The sequence below is a fragment of the Aquarana catesbeiana genome, linkage group LG08 (genome assembly GCF_042186555.1).
Source record: "Aquarana catesbeiana isolate 2022-GZ linkage group LG08, ASM4218655v1, whole genome shotgun sequence".
Taxonomy (NCBI): Eukaryota; Metazoa; Chordata; class Amphibia; order Anura; family Ranidae; genus Aquarana; species Aquarana catesbeiana.
In genome coordinates this window covers 295,198,999-295,223,228 of record NC_133331.1, presented here as the reverse complement: position 1 = coordinate 295,223,228, position 24,230 = coordinate 295,198,999, and the positions used below count along the sequence as shown (strand labels likewise).

Genomic DNA, 24,230 nt, shown 5'->3' with positions numbered 1-24,230 from the left:
GACAGACACGGATTCAGGAATAAAACCGGACTGGACAGTAAGATCGAATTGAAAAGGCTCTCAACTTTAATCCAATCTGTGGATTGTGTGGCCGCAGCCACGGGATTCCCAGATCACAAGGAACATTGGCGAACAAAGAACATCGAAGCAGAGAGACTCTTGATGGCCATAGTCGGTCAAGGTAAGTATGGGTAGAGTCTTTTGTGTAACGGGCCCAGAACTAGGAATGGTGCCATCAGCCAGGTGGAAGTCAAGTCTTTGCTTTTTGGTTTGGTGGGGAATCCAAAGTTTTCTTGCCAGAGAAATGTCCATGAAGCAACTGCATGGCCCGGAATCCACTATTACAGGTGGAGGAAGAGGAGATCCGACTTCCAGCAACGAGACATGGAGAATAAGGGGAGTCGGGGAAGGTCCAGAGACTTGGAAGTACATACGGCTGCGGTGTGGAGACTTACTGGGTCTCACGGGGACAGTTGCAAAGAAAACGTCCGGCTTCTTCCACAGTAGAGACAAAGGTTGGTCTGTCTGCGGCAAAGTCTTTCATCTGGGGTTAAAGCGGAGCGGACCAAGCCAAGCTGCATAGGCTTGCCTTCAGGTGCAGCCGCAATGGAGGATGTAGGCACAGGTGCCGGAGCAGGTGGGACCTTGGGTGGCATCCATGATGGTCGGAGGGGTTGTGAACGATCCAACTGCAGCTCCCGCAGGCATCTGTCCGGTTGAATCGCCAGCTGAATGAGCCCCTCTATTGTGGCGGGGCTCTCTACTCGAATGTGCAGGGGGTGGAAAATGTAAAGTGAAAATCAATATGAAACTGGAAAGCGGTGGAATATGTAATTTACCGGCCCCTTCTTTTTCTGAATGGACAGTATCCATGATCCATACCAATCACTGATTCTGTTCATTTTATAACTGAAGCATAGTAAACTGTGTTCATTCATAACTGTTTCCTATGCTTCAGTGTGTGAATGAAGGGGAAGCCTCTGTACAGAGCTCTTCCTGTCCATTCATTGTGTGCAGCTGAGGCTGCAGGGACAGAGATTGGAGGGCTGTGTCCTCAGTCTCCTTTCTCTGTCTCAAAGGTGGAACATCAGAGGTCTGTTTAGACCCCCGATATCTCACCAAAGACCCCCAACGAGGCTCCTTCAAAAATTGTGAAAAATAATTAAAAAACAAAAATAACAATCTACTGACACCAGTGGCGAAACTACCGGGGTCACAAAGGTTGCATTTCCCTCTCTCCCCTCCACCCACTGCTATACACAGTATCACAAAAGTAAGTACACCCCTCAGTGACATTTGTGTAAATCTTTTCTTGTATCTTTTCATGTGACAACACTGAAGAAATGACACTTTGCTACAATGTAAAGTAGTGAGTGTACAGCTTGTATAACAGTGTAAATTTGCTCTCCCCTCACAATAACTCAACACACAGCCATTAATGTCTAAACCGCTGGCAACAAAAGTCAGTACACCCCTAATTGAAAATGTCCAAATTGGGCCCAATTAGCCATTTTCCCTCCCCCGGTGTCATGTGACTCGTTAGTGTTACAAGGTCTCAGGTGTGAATGGGGAGCAGGTGTGTTAAATTTGGTGTTATCGCTCTCACTCTCTCATACTGGTCACTGGAAGTTGAAGTACAACATGGCACCTCATGGCAAGAAAACTCTCTGAGGATCCGAAAAAAAATAAATTTTACTCTATATAAAGATGGCCTAGGCTATAAGAAGATTGGCAAGACCCTGAAACTGAGCTGCAGCACGGTGGCCAAGACCATACAGCGGTATAACAGGACAGGTTCCCCTCAGAACAGGCCTTGCCATGGTCCACCAAAGAAGTTGAGGTCACGTTCTCAGCGTCATATCCAGAGGTTGTCTTTGGGAAATAGAAGTATGAGTGCTGCCAGCATTGCTGCAGAGGTTGAAGGGGTGGGGGGTCAGCCTGTCAGTGCTCAGACCATACGCCGCACCCTGCACCAACTTGGTCTGCATGGCTGTCATCCCAGAAGGAAGCCTCTTCTAAAGATGATGTACAAGAAAGACCACAAACAGTTTGCTGAAGACAAGCAGACTAAGGACATGGATTACTGGAACCATGTCCTGTGGTCTGATGAGACCAAGATAAATTTATTTGGTTCAGATGGTGACAAGCGTGTGTGGCGGCAACCAGGTGAGGAGGACAAAGACAAGTGTGTCTTGTCTACAGTCAAGCATGGTGGTGGGAGTGTCATGGTCTGGGGCTGCATGAGTGCTGCCAGCACTGGGGGGCTACAGATCATTGAGGGGACCATGAATGCCAACATGTACTGTGACATACTGAAGCAGAGCATGATCCCCTCCCTTCAGAGACTGGACCGCAGGGCAGTATTCCAACATGATAACCACCCCAAACACACCTCCAAGACCACCACTGCCTTGCTAAAGAAGCTGAGGGTAAAGGTGATGGACTGGCCAAGCATGTCTCCAGACCTAAACCCTATTGATCATCTGTGGGACATCCTCAAATGGAAGGTGGAGGAGCGCAAGGTCTCTAACATCCACCAGCTCTGTGATGTCATCATGGAGGAGGGGAAGAGGACTCCAGTGACAACCTGTGAAGCTCTGGTGACCTCCATGTCCAAGAGGGTTAAGGCAGTGCTGGAAAATAATGGTGGCCACACAAAATATTGACACTTTGGGCCCAATTTGGACATTTTCACTTAGGGGTGTACTCACTTTTGTGAGATACTGTACACACATAATATGTATTCTCTTTTGTTACACCCATTTTCTACCAGCTGGACATTTTATATCTGATGATTTGATTGGAGCACAGACTTTTACATGTTGATAATAATGTGACAACATCCTCCAACTTTGGAACCCTAAACAGAAAGTGATAATGAGGGAGGAGTCAATAACCCAATGATGGTGGTCTTCAGGATCAGTCCAGTCTTCATTTTGGTTGGTTAGGGGACCCAATCTGCTCATGTCTAGTAATAATCTTTGTATTTCTATCTTAGTAGATGGACGGGAGATGAGGAAAACCTCAGAGGATTGTCTCACTTTGTCTCCAGACTGTAAAGTAGAAGATGAGGACATCACACAGTATAGTCCAGGAGAAAACCCGGCTACCTCAAATGTCCATCCGGCACCACACAGTGTAGATGGACCATCGTATTCCTCTTATCCTGAGGAACCTCAGACTGTGAGGGACGGTGCCGGACCATCGTATTCCTCTTATCCTGAGGAACCTCAGACTGTGCGGGACGGTGCCGGACCATCGTATTCCTCTTATCCTGAGGAACCTCAGACTGTGAGGGACTGTGCCGCCCTTCCAACAGATAAGAGGTTTCCCTGTCCTCAGTGCGGGAAGCATTTCCGTTCTAATGCCCATCTTATTGTGCATGAAAGATCTCACACGGGGGAGAAGCCGTATTCCTGTCCTGAGTGCGGAAAATGTTTTTCAGATAAGTCCAATCTTCACACTCACCAGCAACTGCACACGGGGGAGAAGCCGTATTCCTGTTCTACGTGCGGGAAATGTTTTATAAAAAAAGCAGAGCTTGTCATACATCAGTGGTCTCACACGGGGGAAAAGCCTTATCCTTGTTCTGAGTGCGGGAAATGTTTTACAAGCAAATCTATTCTCAGCAGACACCAAAGGTCTCACACAGGGGAGAGGCCACATTCCTGTCCTGAGTGCGGGAAATGTTTTTCGGTAAAGGCCCATATTGACATACATTTGAGGTCTCACACAGGGGAGAAGCCACATTCATGTCCTGAGTGCGAGAAAAGTTTTTCAGTGAAGTCCAGTCTTTACAGACATCAGAGAACTCATACGGGGGAGAAGCCGTATTCCTGTCCCGAGTGCGCTAAATGTTTTTCATTGAAGGCCCATCTTTACTCGCATCTGAAGTCTCACACGGGGGAGAAGCCACATTCATGTCCTGAGTGCGGAAAATGTTTTTCAATGAAGTCCAGTCTTTACAGACATCAGAAAACTCATACAGGGGAGAAGCCACTTTCCTGTCCTGAGTGAGGGAATTGTTCCTCGCTGAAGTCCCGTCTTCCTTTACATCAGGGGTCCCACACAACCCTCGAGGTGTATTAGTGAGTGCGGGAAATGTCTTGTATATGAATGTTGCTGGACATGTGGGGAAGAAGCACACCCTGATATACACCTCAGATATACTCCATGGCTGATCTTCATCATGTAAGAAACAGTTGATAAGGAGATCAGAGATCACCAAAGACATGGATGAAGTGTTGTACCGTGTTGGTCATTGATAGCAGGAGAAAAATAAAAATGGAGTCATTACCTCTCATTGGCTGAGTACATTTTGTGGTGTAAACTCTTGCAAGAGGTCTGTTTTCTCAAGTCATCTTCCAGGACGAAACACGTTAAACCCACCACTTTAAAAAGCGGCCCTCCAGGCCTTTTAAAATAAAAAGATGAAGTCATTACCTCTCATTGGCTGAGTACATTTTGTGGTGGAAAATTTCACAAACACTTATAGGTCTGTTTCTAAAAAAAAAAAAGAAATCATTGGACAAATGTGAAATGCATTCCCCCAACGGTTATGATATTTGGCAGTATTATTTTAATTAACACGGTGACTTCCTATAGTTGTCAGCTCCATCTAGTGGCCCTAATGTGGTTTTTGACTATCTTTCCTGATTGAGGTATTTCAGGAAAAATGTTCTATTATGGCCACTAGATGGAGCTGTTGATCATAGGAAATCACTGTGTTAAATTATGGCCAAAGTTTATCACGTGTTTGTCACACTCGGCCAAGAAATTTTCTAGCTATCGATCACTTAGTTTCCTAATACCTGAGATCCGACTCATCATGTACTTATGAGTACAGCACACATTAAGGCTTGGTTCACACTGGTACGACACACGTACGACTGTGAATCCCACTTTGCCCTGCGATTTAAAGTCCGACTTCAATCAACGGGATCCGACTTTAATCCTGACAATAGCAGGACCTTTATTTCTGGTATGAATCTTTAGGGAAAACTCCATGCCAAAATAAAAAAAAACGACATAGGAGCCCCCCTGCAAGACCATACCAGACCTAAATCTGATATGGATTTTCAGGAGAACCACAATGCCAAAAATCCCCCAAAATCCATACCAGACCCTTATCCTGCTGGTCAAGAAAGGGAGGAGGGTGAGAGAGCACCCCCTCTTAGACCATACCACATGCCCTCAACATGGGGGGGGGTCCTGCACTCCCCCACCCCAAAGCACCTTTTCCCCATGGGGACAAGGGCCTCTTCCTGACAACCCTGGGTGGCGGTTGGGGGGGTCTGCGAGCGTGGGGCTTATCGGAATCTGGAAGCCCCCTTTAACAAGGGGGCCCCCAGATCCTGCCCCCCCCACCCTATGTGAATGAGTATGGGGTATGTTGTACCCCTACCCATTCAACCAAAAAAAAAGTGTCAAAAATAAAAACTGCACAGGTTTTTGACAAAGTAATTTATTAAAGCAGCTCCGGCGTATCTTCTCCTTTTCGATTTCTTTTCACTCTGGTGATGTCTTCATCCTCCGGTTCTTCTCCCTCCACTGAGGTCTTCTTCCTCCGCCGGTTCTTCCTCCGATCTTCTGCCGACGCTCACTCCCTCTGTAATGCTAGGTCCGCCGTGTGCCATTACGTATATAGCCATGGGGCGTGGCCACCCGATGGTGTCATTCAGAGGCCCCGCCCCCTTGTACCACCACCACCTGAGGCATGATGGGGCGGTGGTGTCGCGAAGGGGTGGGGCCTCTGGACGACGTCAGTGGATGGCCGCGCCCCATTTCTATATAAGTAATGGCACACGACGGACCGAGCATTACAGCGGGAGCAGAACTGGAGGAAGAACGGGCAAAGGAAGAAGACAGAGGAGAGAGAGGACCGGCAGTGAAAGAAAACATCAGCGGAGGGAGAAGGACGGTCAGTGGAAGAAGAACCGGAGGATGAAGAAATCACCAGAGGGAGAAGAAATCGGAAGAAGAGACACCAGAGCTGCTTTAATAAATGACTTTGTCAAAAACCTGTGTACTGTTTTTATTAATTGACACTTTTTTGGGTAAATGGGAAGGGGTACAATGTACCCCATACTCATTCTAGGGTGAGGGCCGGGATCTGGGGGCCCTGTTGTTAAAGGGGGCTTCCAGATTCTGATAAGCCCCCCCGCGCACAAACCCCAACAATCACCGCCCAGGGTTGTTGGGCAGAGGCCCTTGTCCCCATCAACATGGGAACAAGGTGCTTTGGGATGGGGGGGCCCCTCTCGTGTTGAGGGCAAGTGGCATGGTATTAGACATGCAATTCGTTTAGTTCCGAATGAGTTTTTTAACGAATTTCGACAAATTCCTTAAATTCGCAAATATCCGAATTAACGGAAAAACGTTTATGAATATTCGAATTAACGAACTTTCGAATATTCGAAAATATTTGTTAAATTTGAAAATTTGTAAATTTCAATATTCAAAAATTCAGTAGTTGTCGTTTCAGTTGAAGCTGTTGTTGTTTTTAGTTGTTTCAGTTATAACTTAACTATTACTAACTATTACATTATAGATGCTGGAATTTCCTTTCAAATTTGGCTGTTAGAGAACGTAACATATACGATTTATCCGAAATACCGAATGCCGTATCTGAAGAAATTAATTAACAAATGAAAAATAATATTAAAAATATATTTTTTTTATTATTAATTCATTTCGTTCCATTTGTTTAGATGCGGCATTCGTTATTTCGGAGAATTCGTAACTTCAGATAAATTCGTTACGTTGACTAACAGCCAAATTTAAAAAGGAAATTCCAATACCTATAATTTATGAGTTAGTTATTATTAGTTAGTTACTTTTTATTTCAAATTTTCGTTCTTTCAAATTTTTGGATTTTCTTTCTTTGTTTTGGATTTTCGAATTTCTGAATTTTCGATTTTAAGAATTTTACGAATTTCGATCATAACGAATGACCCGAAAAACGGAAAAAAAACAAAGGAGACGAAAGCTGACAAATTTTTCGGGAAGTGCACATGTCTACCTGGTATGATCCAGAAGGGGGGGGTCGCTCCCTGGTTCCCCCCCCCCCTTTCCCGCCCTTCTGGGCTGCATGCTTGGATAAGGGTGTGGTATGGATTTCGGCGGGGGGGGGGGGGGGGGGATGTCAGAAACCATTAAATCAGGCAGAGACAGAAGTACAGTTAAATCACACTTGTTTAATAAAAAAGAACAAAGGTAGTCAAAACATAGCCAAGGTTCAGTAACCAGAATGGCTAGTCAGCCAAGCCAGAAGTCAGGGATCAATGTAGTGGAACAGCACGCAGGATCTGGAGCCAGAAGGGATGTCAGCAAAGCAAGTCTTGAACAGGAACGCAGGAGAGCGTCTCAGTTTCTGTGATGTTGACCAAGGCGAAGGTAGAGCTCCTCTGGACTGGACGGCTTAAGTAGGCAGGACTGACGAGCAGGATATCATCAACAGCTGAGTAACTGTGAAGAGATAAGAGCTGGCAATTAGCCGACAGCTGAGCGGCCAGCTCAGAGAAGGAAGGGCTGAGCCCAGCCCTGACAAGGGACCCCACAATGTTTTTTTTTTTTTAATTTTGGCGTGGGGTTCCCCTTTAAGAGCCTCAGAGCACAAGTCACAGGCCAAAGTCGGATCAGGTAAGACAATGATCCGACTTCAATGATATTCAATGGGCTGAAGTAGGACCAAAGTAGCGCTGGAACCTTTTTCAAAGTCGGGCCGACTTGTGTCAGACCAGTTAGGACGGCTCTCATAGGGAACCATTGATTTCTACACGTAATGCGACCTGTGCTCCCAATGTCAGAGCTTTTGTCATACCAGTGTGAACCCGGCCTTAAGGACATAAGTTGATGAAACCAACAATAATAAACCAAGCATCGATTTAAAACTAGTGGCAAAATGTGGTATTTTACATTTTTAGATAAACCTAATTTTATTAGGTGATCAAGAGTAACAGACACATTGTATGTAACAAAATATTACACAATGCTTTGGTATAAAATTACAAAAAGCAATAAAGCCACAGAGAACAAGTTGGCCCTTCTTCGAGACTCATCACATTTACAGGGCATAGGATATGCAATAGTATAAACGTTGGGAGAACAACCACCGACGAGCAGTGATATTACATATGGAGTCAAAACATACTGTTGTTTAAATAAGGCAATGTGAACCGTGGTGGTACACTATCATATCTAGAAAACATAAGTCACATATCGAGCCATATCAGAAGATGAAGCATTATTCGTTAAAGCTCTAAAAACGGAAAAGGGTTTAGCAAAGCCGTTAGGTTGGATTACTAAAGAAGAAAAGTGTAGAGTCAGATTAAGAGTGGAGAAAGAAAGACACTCCATCTAGGCTAAGGCGTGGTGGCATCAAGGTCGCCCTCTGCCCATGTTACTAACTCAGTGGAGTCCTGGAACATGGACCACAAAGTCCTTGTAAGGGAGACTTGTTCCTCTTTATCGTTTTCCTGAGCTAACAGATGTTCCAGGTCCCTGGAGGGCATGCTTTTTGACTTCCAGTGTCGGGGGAATCACAGTCTGTGCCGCGGCAAAAAAAGTGGCCGTTCTAATTCATCTAATTATAAACTGTAGCTAATCCAGGGCAAGGGGATCCCAAATTAGTATGAGAACAATCCAATCCCCGGAGAGCAGCCCTATCGTATCAGAAAGGTAGTACCTTAACCAGGGGGGCAAAAACATGAAAGTAAAATATCCGGAACGAGCCGAACAGGTAAGCCGTCATCCAAGACTGAGGTTACAAGATTACTCAGCTCAATACCAGCGCTCATTACCGACAATGGTATTTACAATGATCGAGTAGCGCAGTTGAGTAAATAGTTATCGCCAGCTGGCTGTCCTCGTATAAGGCAGCGCAACCCCAGTTTTCAGGAAGAGCAGTTAGAGCTCTAGGACAGATACACAGGGCCTATACATATATCAAATACATACCCTGTAGGAGAAAAAGTTAAGCAGTCAAATAAGCATCCCATATCAGGGCGAGGCCAGTAGTATCACAAAAGGACTTCACCCCTATCACCGCTTAGGGGGCCAAATTCCTCTCCTCTAGGGAAGCCAAGCAGACATGCGAGTATCCATGGAGAGAGTAAGATGCCCCCGCGCTCAGACATTTTAACAGTACCGATGTACATAGCAAACTATGAAAGGAAGTATAGGATAACAGTAAGGGAAGGCAATAATATGGGCATAATAACCGTAGACAGGTGAATTATTAAATGCCCTCTTACCTTCCCAAACCCCAGCTGAACAAGTCATAACAGCAAAGGGCAGGAAAAGGTACCTTATGGCCTATAGGGCTGTGGATCAAGCTATGGTACATCGAGCAGTGCGGTTAGTAGGGGTGCGCATCTTCACTGGCCTCACGATTCGATTCGATTACGATTATCAGGTCCACGATTAACGATGCATCACGATTACTGCGCGCGGTTTTCATCCAAAAAATTTAAGTAGTCAGAAGAACTCCATTTTTTAAATTTTATCTGTTCTTAAAAAAAAGACAACACTCCTTGCATGTAGCAAAGTGTAAACAGTGCAGACAACTTAAAGAGGAGCTCCAGACTGCCCCCAAATGACTACAGGAGATGATCAGAGACTGCGGACATGCTACAGGAGATGATCAGAGACTGCGGACATGCTACAGGAGATGATCAGAGACTGCGGACATGCTACAGGAGATGATCAGAGACTGCGGACATGCTACAGGAGATGATCAGAGACTGCGGACATGCTACAGGAGATGATCAGAGACTGCGGACATGCTACAGGAGATGATCAGAGACTGCGGACATGCTACAGGAGATGGTCAGAGACTGCGGACATGCTACAGGAGATGGTCAGAGACTGCGGACATGCTACAGGAGATGGTCAGAGACTGCGGACATGCTACAGGAGATGGTCAGAGACTGCGGACATGCTACAGGAGATGGTCAGAGACTGCGGACATGCTACAGGAGATGGTCAGAGACTGCGGACATGCTACAGGAGATGGTCAGAGACTGCGGACATGCTACAGGAGATGATCAGAGACTGCGGACATGCTACAGGAGATGATCAGAGACTGCGGACATGGCACAGGAGATGGTCACAGACTGGGGACATGGCACAGGAGATGGTCACAGACTGGGGACATGGCACAGGAGATGGTCACAGACTGGGGACATGGCACAGGAGTTGGTCACAGACTGGGGACATGGCACAGGAGATGGTCAGACACTGGGGACATGGCACAGGAGATGGTCAGACACTGGGGACATGGCACAGGAGATGGTCAGACACTGGGGACATGGCACAGGAGATGGTCAGACACTTTGGACATGGCACAGGAGATGGTCAGACACTTTGGACATGGCACAGGAGATGGTCAGACACTTTGGACATGGCACAGGAGATGGTCAGACACTGGGGACATGGCACAGGAGATGGTCAGACACTGGGGACATGGCACAGGAGATGGTCAGACACTTTGGACATGGCACAGGAGATGGTCAGACACTTTGGACATGGCACAGGAGATGATCAGACACTTTGGACATGGCACAGGAGATGACAATTCTATGATATGGACTTGTGTCACAGCGCCCCCCCTCCCCCTCCCCACTTACATGCTGCTCTGCCGGTGGGCGATCTGCCTGCTCACCATCTCCCCCCCGATCTCCATTCGTGCGGCCGGTGTTCCCGGTCAGGTCAGGTTCTCAGGTCAGCATCTCCAGCAGTGAATTCTCCCGGGAGAGCGCTCGGTGCATAAAGTTGTTTTTAGTGTGTGTATATTCCGGTCATGTGACTCTCAGCCGTGCCTCCCTCCTCTCACGTCTCTCCTGATGTCAGCCCCGCCCGCCTCTCTTCTGACCTGATAGCTCCAGTCAGTGGGCGGAGCTGACACCAGGAGAGACTGAGAGGAGGGAGGCGCGGCTGAGAATCACATGACCGCAATATACACACACTAAAAACAGCTTTATGCACGGAGCGCTCTCCCGGGAGGGGGCGGGGCTAGACATCGATTTTTCGGGTCGCATGCATCGATGCCGCATCGGGGACACCCGATTTGCGATGCATCGATGCTGCGATTAATTTCAGCAGCCCTAGCGGTTAGTGGTGACCACTGGAGGCGGAGATCGTGGATAAAGCAGTCGTAGTGCAAACCTGTGAGATGCCAGGGGAAGAAGGCTCGACCCTCCTATGGAATGTTCAATGGGCAAATAGGATTCGTGTAGAGTTCAAATAGGGGGTAGATCAATCCTCAGGTGAGGTAGGCCGTCCGGGCCCTATAGTCAGTAGAAGCCGATCTGGACCTTGGGCTTTCTACGACATTGAGAGAGAGGGCCAGCCCCCCCCTTGTTGGCTCCCTTCCCTGAATCTGAATGAGGATAGAGACAACAGTAGGTCTCAGATCCTTGCCTGATGTTGCCTCTGGTATTCCTTGGAGTCGAACGTTGTTTCTGCGACTTCTGTTCTCGCCATCTTCTATACGGAGCTGGTGCTGTTGGATGTGATTCAAATGAGCTGTAGAGGCAGATTCCAGTGGTGATATACGGGCTGCATGGTCAGCCTGGGAAGTGATCAGCATTGAAACAGCTCCTTCAGTGGCTGAAACTTGTTGCTTTATAGCATGCAGTTCCACGTGTAGTGAGGCCTTCATTTTAGCTGGCCAGGACTCAAATGTGGCTTTGAAGGAGGAGAGAAGGGCCATGGCTTCAGATCTAGGGGGGGCCCTCAGAGTCGGCATAGTGCGGGTTTGCCATCGGGGACATGGTATGGGGGGTATCTGACCTGTGATTGGACTCCAGAGGATCTGACTGTGTATCCAGGCCGGTCTTCAGTGACGTCTTTGCTCACACAGGCTGTTGCAGGGATGGGGAGAGGAGGCTTGCTCTTCCCTGTTGTCCGTCTGGTCGCCATTTTGTCCTTGGGAGTCCGCAATTTGAGCGGCACGGTGCGGAGTAAATAGCGCTACATAGTGCCCTGCTGCATCTCATTAGACTCAGCGGGGGTGAGAGGTTTCCGTAGACATGCAGGAAGTGGGTTGGAAATTAGTCTACCAGCGTTGGGAAGTGTTGGGAAGCCACGCCCCCCCCTATTTTACATTTTTAATGTGCATCGCAGACCCGCCAGTTCAGAGTTACGTACCTGTATGTGATTCTGCGCAGAGAAGCCGCCGCCTCACAGTACATATACGTGGGTCGGTTGGCAAGGGGTTAATCATGGAGCGTTTTTTTATCCACTGTAAAATATGCTTAGGTTTCGTAAGTACTGAACAGTACACACACATACATTCAGGGTGGGATGTATACTTATGTTTCAGTAATAATAAAGTTGGGAGTAAAGTTGCCCCCTTCACCCATCTTCTCCCCATCTTTCCCCTCACACCAGCCTTGCAGGAGTCCTTGTCTTCCTCCAGCTCTTCCAGCCCCTGGTACAGGCAGTCATCCTCCACCCAGAGGGATCACCCCAGGCCGGATCAGCCATAGGGTGCGAGGAAAGACTCTGCATGTCCAAGGCATCCTGGCGGTGGTGGAGCTGTGCCAGCCTGGGCACTGCTCTCCCCTTTTTGGGAAGTTGAGGTCTCCGGGAGGCGGGCTCGGTGCGGATCAGCCCCCTCTCTAAACTGCCGCTGGGGGGGTTTCCCTGGGTCCTGGGAGGGAGCCGCAGAATACACAGGGGAACTTGGTGTAAGTTGTAGGGACAGTCCGGTCTGAATAATGTATCTGGGTTTCAGTTTGCCTGAAACCCGGAAACATGATCCAAAACCCGGACTGTCCAGGTGAATCCCGGACAGGTGGCAACCCTAGAGCAGTTCCACCTCAGAGATCAAGCCTGCCTGCTGTCACATCCACCATGTAGGGGGATTGCTAGGACCTGCAGCGGTCACCAGCAGCTGGGTACTGCCATCATGAACTCTTACCTGTGCAGGTATGCTGGGGCAGCCACAAGCCTGAGTTAGGGATTAGGGTTGTTAGGGAAAGACTGTTACTCTTGTTATCTGGAATGACCAAGTTTTTCAGTAAAGCTTTTTAAACTTTGTCCTTGCCTTGACTGAAGTTTCTAAAGGAGTGTATGTGAGTAGCCGGCACATTGTACTTAGTCATCTGCAGCCGGAGTCAGTAAAGCACACTGGTGTATGAAGACGGCTCCGGAAGAGTTAACACAGTGCAGAGTACAAGTGGTTACCAAGGGTAATGGAGATCAAACAAGCAGCCTGTACCCGTGATTGGTGGGACATCCTCTTGTAGCGAGGGAGTTGTTGTCAGTATTATCTCCCCTGGCAGTCCATCTCCCATAGCAACAGGAGCAGATCAGTGCTCCGAGGTTCCCAGCCTGGGCACTAGGTACGGAGATATGCTGAACAAGTGGAGTGGGCATAGGCTCAGCATGTCCCTCCTAAATGCGGCTGTGATAGGGAAGGTGTAAATTGACACGGGAACGAGAGAGTTCCCGTGTCATAAGTTTATAAGTGTACACGGTGAACGGCCATCTCTAGAGTTGGTCTACCTTAAGGTTGAGTTATCCCTAAAAGCGGCTTCCACCTTGTCTGGGGGCATTGAGGAGCAAACTTACCCCGTGTGTAAGGTGAGTGACCCTGTTCAAGGTGCCCAGCATAACCCAGAAGAACCTACCCTGGTGCAGGCCTCTCATGTGACCCACACTTGGCAGCCAACGTGGAGGGGAACATGGAGAGAGTGGCACCCGCGTGCCCTACATACAGTACATACACACAGCACAAGGGTTCATACTGTGGGGCTAATAGACTGTGCACTTTGCAAGTGCAGTTGCTCCAGAACTTAGTAAAGGAGGGAAAGCTCTGCTGATTTCCATCATCCAATTATGTGTAAGCAAAAATTATGTTTGTTTTCCTTGAATGTGATTGGGTATTCTATGCAAAGTTCAAGCTTCACCTCATTTATTAAGCTGCACTTTGCAAGGTGCAAAGTCTATGTGCCTTTAGGCTCGGTTCACACTGCTGCGACCTACAGTGCGACTTTGCCAGGCGACTTTGAAGCAACTTCAGGGAATGCCTCTGTAATCTTCCTGTAATGTCGGATCCAAATCACATCAATTAAGATGAGGATCTGACTTGGAGGCAACTTCCATTAAAGTCTATGGGCACAATTCGGATAGAATTAGATTTGAAGTAGTACAGGTACCTTATCTAAAGTCAGAGCGACTACACTAGAGCTAATTAAGAGACGGCTCTTGACTAAAATGGGATTTCACAGGTCACACGACTTGGGGGTCTCCCAAGTCGGATACCAAATCATGGCAATGTGAACTGAGCCTAAGTAAATCAACACCTATGAGATGTTTCTCGGGGCTGCAGTTCCTCTGAAGGCCACAAGGTGGTGATCTCACTTCTTTCCAGACAGGAAGTCTCTATGGAAGACAGGAAGTGATGTCAGGTACAGACAGGAAGTAATGTCAGGTATAAATAGGAAATTCCGGGTGAGTAGAGAGGCGGGAGGAAGTAGCGAGGAGACGTTGCTGGAAATGGCAGCAGAGGAGGTAATAAGATCTTATTTTATTTATATATATATATATATATATATATATATATATATATATATATATATATATATAAAATTATACAGGATTTTTATAGCATCAACAGTTTGCACAGTGCTTTACAACATGAGGGCAGACAGTACAGTTACTATACAGTATAATACGGGAGGAATCAGAGAGCCCGGCTCTTTAGCGCTTACAATCTAAGAGGGAGGGTCAAGTGATACAAAAGGTAATAGCTATGAGGGATGGGCTGATGGTGAAAATAAAAGTCCAGATATTAGGTGGGTGACGGGTAGGCTTCTCTGAAGAGAAGGGCTTTCAGGGATTGTCTAAAAGCAAACAGAGTTGGAGATAACCAGACAGATTGGGCTAGTGAGTTCTATTAGATGGGTGAGGCTCGGGAAAAGTCCTAGAGGCGAGCATGGGAGGAGGTGACACGGGTTCTAGAGAGAAGGAGGTCTTGGGAGGAATGAAAAGAAGGATTTGGTTAGTATTTTGAGACTAGGTTAGTGATGTAGCCGGGGGCCAAGTTGTGGGTGGCTTTGTAAGTTGTGGTTAGTATTTTAAATGTATTTTGTTGGGTGAATGGAAGCCAGTGGAGGGATTGGTAGAGAGGGGTGGAGGACACTGAATGGAGACCAGTGGAGGGATTGGCAGAGAGGGGTGGAGGACACTGAATGGAGGTCAGTGGAGGGATTGGCAGAGAGGGGTGGAGGACACTGAATGGAGACCAGTGGAGGGATTGGTAGAGAGGGGTGGAGGACACTGAATGGAAGCCAGTAGAGGAATTGGCAGAGAGAGGTGGAGGACACTGAATGGAGGTCAGTGGAGCGATTGGCAAAGAGGAGTGGAGGACACTGATTGGAGGTCAGTGGAGGGATTGGTAAAGAGGAGTGGAGGACACTGAATGGAGGTCAGTGGAGGGATTGGCAAAGAGGAGTGGAGGACACTGAATGGAAGCAAGTGGAGGGATTGTCAGAGAGGGTTGGGGGACACTGAATGGAGGCCAGTGGAGGGATTTGCAGAGAGGGGTGGAGGACACTGAATGGAGACCAGTGGAGGGATTGGCAGAGGTGGGTGGAGAACACTGAATGGAGACCAGTGGAGGATTTGGCAGAGAGGTGTGGGGAACACTGAATGGAGACCAGTGGAGGGATAGGCAGAAAGGGGTGGAGGACACTGAATGGAGACCAGTGGAGCGATTGGCAGAGAGGGTTGGAGGACACTGAATGGAGGCCAGTGGAGCGATTGGCAAAGAGGAGTGGAGGACACTGAATGGAGGCCAGTGGAGGGATTGGGGGAGAGGGGTGGAGGACACTGAATGGAGACCAGTGGAGGGATTGGCAGAGAGGGGTGGAGGACACTGAATGGAAGCCAGTGGAGGGATTGGCAGAGAGGGGTGGAGGACACTGAATGGAGGCCAGTGGAGGAATTGGCAGAGAGGGGTGAAGGACACTGAATGGAAGCCAGTGGAGGGATTGGCAGAGAGGGGTGGAGGACACTGAATGGAGACCAGTGGAGGGATTGGCAGAGAGGGTTGGAGGACACTGAATGGAGACCAGTGGAGGGATTGGCAGAGAGGGGTGGAGGACACTGAATGGAGACCAGTGGAGGGATTGGCAGAGAGGGGTGGAAGACACTGAATTGAGGCCAGTAGAGGAATTGGCAAAGATCAAACCAAAATCAAACAAAGGGCAAACCGTATCAAAGGCAGTCCAGGCTATCTATTGCTTTTGGATGTGAGTAGTTTGTTTTTATTTTTAGGAGGGCAGTTTCTATGGAGTATGGAGGGCGAAATCCAGTGAAGGGGATCAAGAAGGTTGTTCTCAGTCAGAAGGTCGCTCAGTCTGTTGTAGACCAGATTTTCAAGGAGTTTGGATAAAAAGGGGAGCAAGGAGATGGGGCGTAGGTTGTTAAGATTGGTGGGGTCCAGTGAGGGCTTTATAAGGATGGGGGTGACTAGTGCGTGTTTTAGAGAGTTGGAGAAAGATGCCAGAAGAACAAGAAAATAATGATGTTATGCTGTTGGGCTGGTATGAAATTATTTCCAGGGCTGTTTTTTATTCGCAGTCTGGCTCCGCTGCTTAGTGAGGAGGCAGGAATTGTTTTTTAGGAGGGCAGATTTATATTGGTTGAAATCTTAGTCTTATGTCACCTGTGTCCAGTAACCCCCCGTCATGTTCCGTCCTCTTCCTCCATAGTCACTGTGATGTCTTTTATCTCCAGCAGATGATGATACACACAGATATAGTGTGGGAACCTAGATTAACCCCTTCAGGGGCAGAACATTCCCCCACTTATGAGGCCGGAACATTTTCTTCATTTGTGTCACCTTTCCCACCAATCACCTTCTCACCTCATCAGTCTATACTAATTGATTATACTATAATACAAATTGTTGTTTTTTTATTTAGCGGTGGATTTACAATGCATACTTATGTATCTTATAAGCTTTATATACAGTATATGGACCTAACTGTAGATATATTGAGGGATAATAATTATTCCTGATGTATCTGAAGGTTCAACACAAGGGATGTGTCTGGATGGTGACTGTATCATTGTGTGTGTCAGGTTCCTATAAGGTGTCAGGATGTCACTGTCTATTTCTCCATGGAGGAGTGGGAGTATTTAGAAGGACACAAGGATCTCTACAAGGACGTCATGATGGATAATCAGGCGCCCCTCACATCACCGGGTAAGAGGAGACTTTATTGTAAAGGAGAGAGCAGTACGGAGGATCCACCTAGATCCCCCATCATCTGATAAACACATAGAAACAATGTATTCAGTCAGTGTGTGTGTTTCCTACAGATGGATCCAGTAATGGGAACCCACCAGAGAGATGTCCCCTTCCTCTGTATTCCCGGGATTCCACACAGGAAGATCACACCATCCCTCACCATCATCAGGTAGATGAGGAACAATCACTGATAGTATCATTAGGATCTGTACATTATCTGCATTGTTACCATTGATGTCATTTTTATTTTATCTTCAGAGTGGAAACCTGAGAGATCCTAAAGTTGAGATAAAAGAGGAGGATGATGAGGATGGGGTGATGGAGGAAATACACAAAGATCTGTACCAGGACACCATGGTGGAGTCATCCAGCTACAGAAACCCACCAGAGAGATGTCCCCGTCCTCTGTATTCCCGGGATTCCACACAGGAAGATCACACCATCCCCCACTGTTACAAGGTTGGTGGGACGGAGCTTCTAGAATATGGACTTGTGAAGGCAATGTTTGGATTTTTCATGTGTCATCACAATACAATATTAAATCTTCTATTTTTACAGATGATATTCTCTCTCCTTCTCTTGATTTAGAGTGGAGATCCAATCGATATAGAATTTGAGGTTAAAGCAGAAGAAGAAGAGAGGTATGTGAGAGATGATCAGCAGTCTATGGAGGAGGATGGAATAACGGGGACATTTATAGAGGAGGACACTCCTACAGAGATCAGCACAGGTGGGTCATTAACACTAAATACATTCCTCCACCCATACTGCTCACTGATTGGTCCAGAGTAGGGCGGGGACTGGGTGATATCAGCCTGTAATCCCCTGGTCACTTTCCTGAGCTGTGTTCCCCGTCCTGTATTCCTGTATTTCTCTCGGATAATCTTCCTTCTCTGTGCTGCAGACACAATTTATGTATCTAGACTGGATTTATGGAGATTCTGGGGTTCAGCTGGCAGCAAAATGTTAATTTTTACCATAGATGTTGCTTGACCTAGGCACCTGGGGTATGTACCTTGGGTCTTCTGCCCCATGCCAGGTTATAGCAAGATCTCTGGCAGAGTAATTCTCCCGGGGTTACTTGCTCTGTTATTTGCTGGCTGTGCCGGGTGGAGGGATATGTCTGTATAGTCTCAGACCCAAGTCACTGAGTGCAGTCTCAGGAGATGGGAGGCAGCGGTGTGGGACCTCTGCAACTTGTCTCCAGTAAACATTTCAGCCACCAATGATTACTGAATACTGTTTGTGTTTGATTGGGGCCTGAAGTTCAAATGCTCCAAAGTGTTGTGGTTGGGACAGAACCTTTGATCCTATGACTGGGTTTTTACTGGCCCGTTCCTTTTCTGAATGGACAGGGTCAGTGATCCATCCATCGAACTGAAGCATAGTAACCTGTGTTCATTCATGACTGTGTTTCCTATGCTTCGGTGTGTGAATGAAGGGGAAGCCTCTGTACAGAGCTCTTCCTGTCCATTTATTGTGTGCAGCTGAGGATGCAGGGATGGAGATTGGAGGGCTGTGTCCTCAGTCTCTTTTTTCTGTCACAAAGTTAGAACATCAGAGGTCTGTTTAGACCCCGATATCTAAACAGAGCCCCCCAATGGGGCTCCTAAAAAAAGTTGTAGGAAATAATAAAAAATAAAATTGTGAAAAAATAATAAAAATCTACTGCCACCAGTGGCGGATCTACCGGGGTCACAAAGGTCTCACTTCTCTCTCCCCTCCACCCACTGCTATATATACACATATTATGTCTTCTCTTTTGTTACACCCATTTCCTACCAGCTGGACATTTTATATCTGATGATGTGATTGGAGCACAGACTTTTACATGTTGATAATAATGTGATAACATCCTCCAACTTTGGAACCTTTAAACAGAAAGTGATAATGAGGGAGGAGTCAATAACCCAATGATGGTGGTCTTCAGGATCAGTCCAGTCTTCATCTTGGTTGTTCTCCCCCCATCCTCACTCTCTGACCTCTGGTGGGGCTCAGCCCCGCTGTTATTCATGACTAAATCATGGACTAAATAAGGAAGTGCAGGACTTCTTGTGTTGGGAAGATGGCAATGAGTGACAGAGGGGGTGGGGACACTCGTCCTATAATCCCCTCATCACTGTCACTCCTATAAAAGACAGTTCTCGTTGTTTCCTCACTCTCTGACTAAGGTCCATGAATAAAGAAATGAACTGGTAGGAGATCAGAGGACCCATTTACTAGTTACCTTGAGGGGGGAATTGTAAGATCCTCAGAGACAAAGCTGCCTGATGTGGGCGGAGTCCTGGTTTAGGGGAACCAATCTGCTCATGTCTAGTAATAATCTTTGTATTTCTATTTTAGTAGATGGATGGGAGATGAGGAAAACCTCAGAGGATTGTCTCACTTTGTCTCCAGACTGTAAAGTAGAAGATGAGGACATCACACAGTATAGTCCAGGAGAAAACCCGACTACCTCAAATGTCCATCCGGCACCACACAGTGTAGATGGACCATCGTATTCCTCTTATCCTGAGGAACCTCAGACTGTGAGGGACGGTGCCGGACCATCGTATTCCTCTTATCCTGAGGAACCTCAGACTCTGAGGGACGGTGCCGTCCTTCCAACAGATAAGAGTTTTTCCTGTACTGAGTGTGGGAAATGTTTTTCTAAGAAGTCCTCTCTTTCCATACATCAGAGATCTCACACAGGTGAGAAACCATATTCCTGTCCTGAGTGCGGGAAATGTTTTTCACAGCTAGGCCATCTTTACACACATCAGAGATTGCACACGGGAGAGAAGTCGTATTCCTGTCCTGAGTGTGGGAAATGTTTTTCACAGAAGTCCACTCTTTACACACATCAGAGATCTCACACGGGGGAGAAGCCACTTTCCTGTCCTGAGTGCGGGAAAAGTTTTTCAATGAAGTCCCAGCTTTCCAAACATCAGAGAATGCACACAGGCGAGAAGCCGTATTCCTGTCCTGAGTGCGGGAAATGTTTTTCACAGAAGTCCAATCTTCACACTCATCAGCGACTGCACACGGGGGAGAAGCCATATTCCTGTCCTGAGTGCGGGAAATGTTTTTCACTGGAGTCCCATCTTTACACACATCAGAGGTCTCACACGGGGGAGAAGCCATATTCTTGTCCAGAGTGCGGGAAATGTTTTTCAGATAAGTCCAATCTTCACACTCATCAGCGACTGCACACAGGGGAGAAGCCATATTCCTGTTCTACGTGTGGGAAATGTTTTATACAAAAAGCAGCGCTTGTCAGACATCAATCGTCTCACACGGGGGAAATGCCTTATTCTTGTTCTGAGTGCGGGAAATATTTTACAAATAAATCCAACCTCAACAGACACCAAAAATCTCACACAGGTGAGAAGCCACATTCCTGTCCTGAGTGTGGCAAATGTTACTCAGAGAAGGCCAATCTTTACACACATCTGAGGTCTCACACAGGGGAGAAGCCGTATTCCTGTCCTGAGTGCGGGAAATGTTTTTCACAGATGTCCAGTCTTTCCGCACATCAGAGATTGCACACAGGGGAGAAGCCGTATTCCTGTCCTGAGTGTTGGAAATGTTTTATAGATAAAACACAACTTGCCATACATCGGAGGTCTCACTCAGGTGAGAAGCCGTATTCCTGTCCTGAGTGTGGGAAATGTTTTTCACAGCTGTCCCATCTTTACACACATCGGAGGTCTCACACGGGGGAGAAGCCGTATTCCTGTCTTGAGTGCGGGAAATGTTTTTCAGCAAAGTCAAATCTTTCCAAACATCACAGATCTCACACGGGGGAGAAGCCGTATTCCTGTCCTGAGTGAGGAAATTGTTCCTCAGTGAAGTCCTGTCTTCCTGTACATCAGGGGTCCCACACAACCCTCAAAGTGTATTAGTGAGTGCGGGAAATCTCTTGTTTATTAATGTTGCTGGACATGTGGGGAAGAAGCACACCCTGATATACACCTCAGATATACTCCATGGCTGATCTTCATCATGTAAGACACAGTTAATAAGGAGATCAGAGATCACCAAAGACATGGATGAAGTGTTGTACCATGTTGGCCATTCATAGCAGGAGAAAAATAAAAATGGAGTCATTACCTCTCATTGGCTGAGTACATTTTGTGGTGTAAACTCTTGTAAGAGGTCTGTTTTCTGAAGTCATCTCTCAGGACGAAACACGTTAACCCCACCACTAAAAAGGCGGTCCTCTAGGCTTTTAAAAATAAAAATGGAGTTATTACTTCTCATTGGCTGAGTACATTTTGTGGTGGAAAATTTCACAAACACTTGCAGGTCTGGTTCTAATAAAATTAATTGGACAAATGTGACACGCAATCCCCCAATGGTTCTGAATTTTGGCAATATTATTTTAATTAACACTGTGATTTCCTACAATTGTTAGCTCCATCTAGTGGCCAAAATGTGTTTGTTTTTTTTGCAGTTTTTTCTGATCATAGGAAATCACTGTGTTAATTTATGGCCAAAGTTTATCATGGCGGGACGAATGCTTGTCACACTCGGCCAAGTAATTTTCTATGTATCGTCCCCCCCTTTCCTGGTCTGCCTTCAGTAAATCAACCCCACAGTGTGAACCCTTGTGCTGTGTGTATGTACTGTATGTAGGGCACGCGGGTGACACTCTCTCCATGTTCCCCTTTTCATTGGGCACCAAGTGTGGGTCACATGAGAGGCCTGCCCTGTGGTGGGTTCTGCTGGGTTACTTTGGGCACCTTGAACAGGCTCACTCACTTTACACACGGGGTAAGTTTGCTCATCATTGCCCCCGGACAAGGGGGAGGCCACTTTCAGGAGTAACTCAACCTTAAGGCAGATCTCCAACACTAGAGATGGCCATACAGCGTGTACACTTGAACAATAAACTGTCCTCCAGTTAGCTCTCTCATTCCCGTGTCAATGTACACCTTCCCTATCACAGATTTAGGAGGGACACGTTGAACCTATGTCCACTCCACCTGTCCAGCGTATCTTCACTCCCAGACATGGAATGGACCTCCACCGAGCACGTAGCACTGATTCCACACATGCTCTGTTATCTCTTCCGTACCTAGTGCTCAGGCTGGGAACCTGTAAGTGCTGATCCGCTCCTGTTGCTATGGGAGATGGACTGCCAGGGGAGATAATGCCAACAACAACTCCCTCGCTACAAGAGGATGTCCCACCAATCACAGGTACAGGCTGCTTGTTAAACCTCCGTCACCCTTGGTAACCACTAAAAATGTGCAATTCCTTTTCGGTCCGAATATAAATTCAGACTCATTTTTGGGTATTCGGAGAATCGGATGTATCCAAATCCCAAAATAAAATAGTAATGAATCTTGCTGAAATTTTGTTTAGTTTCATTAATTTGTTTTCTAATGAATTCCATTTTTTGGAATGATTTGATCGGTTGAAAAATGATTCTAATTCTGTGTTTAGAATAGCTTATTTATGCAAAAATATGTTGATGAGGACAAGGGGCTCTTCTCCACAACCCTGGCTTGGTAGTTGTGTGGGTGTGCGGGGGGGATTATCGGAATCTGTAAGCCCTTCATGTGAATAAGTATTCAAAACACAACAGTTTTGGACAAGTCCTTTATTACAAAACAAAAAAATAAATGTCCCCTGAAGTAGCTTCCAGGTTCTGATAAGTCACTCCCTGCACCCCCACAACCACTGGCCAGGGTTGTGGGGAGGAGGCTCTTGTCCCCATCAACATAGAAACAAGGTGCTTTGGGGGGAAAGCAGAGCTCTCCACACCAAAGCACCCCACCCATTTTGACATTTTGAGGGCATGTGGGCTGGTATGGTTCAGGGGGGATCGGTGAGGTCACAAGGGGGTGGGGCCACGAGGTGATGTCGCCAGGGGGCCTTGCCCCTTACCTATGTAAGAAATGTCACCCGGTGGAGGAGGAATTTGGCGGTCAGCCATAGTTGCATAGAGGTACACTGTACCCCATACTCATTCACATGGGGGGCCAAGATCTGGGGGCCCCATGTTAAAGGAGGCTTCCAGATTCCGATAAGCCTCCTATCACTGGCCAGGGCTGTGGGGAAGAGGCCCTTGTCCCCATTAACATGAGGAAAAGGTGCTTTGGGGTAGGGAGGGCAGAACCCCCCATCCCAAAGCACCCTCCCCCCATATTGAGGGCATGTGGCCTGGTATGATTCGGGGGGGGGGGCGCTCACTCCCCCCCCTTCCCCTGCCTGCCAGGCTGCATGCTCCGATAAGGATCTGGTATGGATTCTGTGGGGGACCCCGCGCTGTTTTCTTTTTACATTTTTGCGTGCCTGGCAATTGCAATAGCGAGTCAATTTAAATGAGATTTGACTCCATTTTTTTTTTTGTTAGAAATGTCAGTTTTGCTGCAGCAGGTTCTATACACGGTACAGATGTGCCACTTTACAAGCAGACTAAAGGGACCCCCAGGCACTATACTTAAAGCAATTTTTCCTTTTTTTTGTTGCACTTTAACCATCATTAAAACTCTGCACTCTGCACTGTACATAGCAACCTCTGAACCCTGCACTCTGTACGTAGCACCTTCTGAACTCTGTACACAGCATCCTCTGAACTCTGTACATAGCATCCTCTGAACCCTGCACTCTGTACGTAGCACCCTCAGAATTCTGCTCATAGCACCCTCTGAACTGTGCACTATGTACGTAGCACCCTCTGAACCCTGCACTCTGTATGTAGCACCCTCTGAACCCTGCAATCTGTATGTTTAACCACATCCCTTAAGCCCCTCCCACTGTTCTGAGGGTGCTACTTATAAAGTTCAGAGGGTGCTACTTGCAGAGTTCAGAGGGTGCTACTTGCAGAGTTCAGAGGGTGCTACTTGCAGAGTTCAGAGGGTGCTATGTACAGAGTGCAGGGTTCAGAGGGCGCTATGTACAGAGTGCAGGGTTTAGAGGATGCTACCTACAGAGTGCAGGGTTCAGAGAATGCTACGTGCAGAGTTCAGGGGGT

At 47.2% G+C, this 24,230-nt stretch overlaps 1 protein-coding gene across 1 annotated transcript in view; it reads left to right on the top strand.

The window, feature by feature from the left end:
• LOC141104967 (uncharacterized) overlaps positions 1-21,348 on the top strand; it is a 62,155-nt gene extending 40,807 nt beyond the window's left edge. The window contains 2 exon segments of the mRNA XM_073594777.1: positions 3,406-3,830; positions 19,884-21,348. Coding sequence (XP_073450878.1) covers positions 3,406-3,830; positions 19,884-21,150 — 1,692 coding nt within the window. The 3' untranslated portion in view covers positions 21,151-21,348.
• Positions 21,349-24,230: the final 2,882 nt, after the last annotated feature.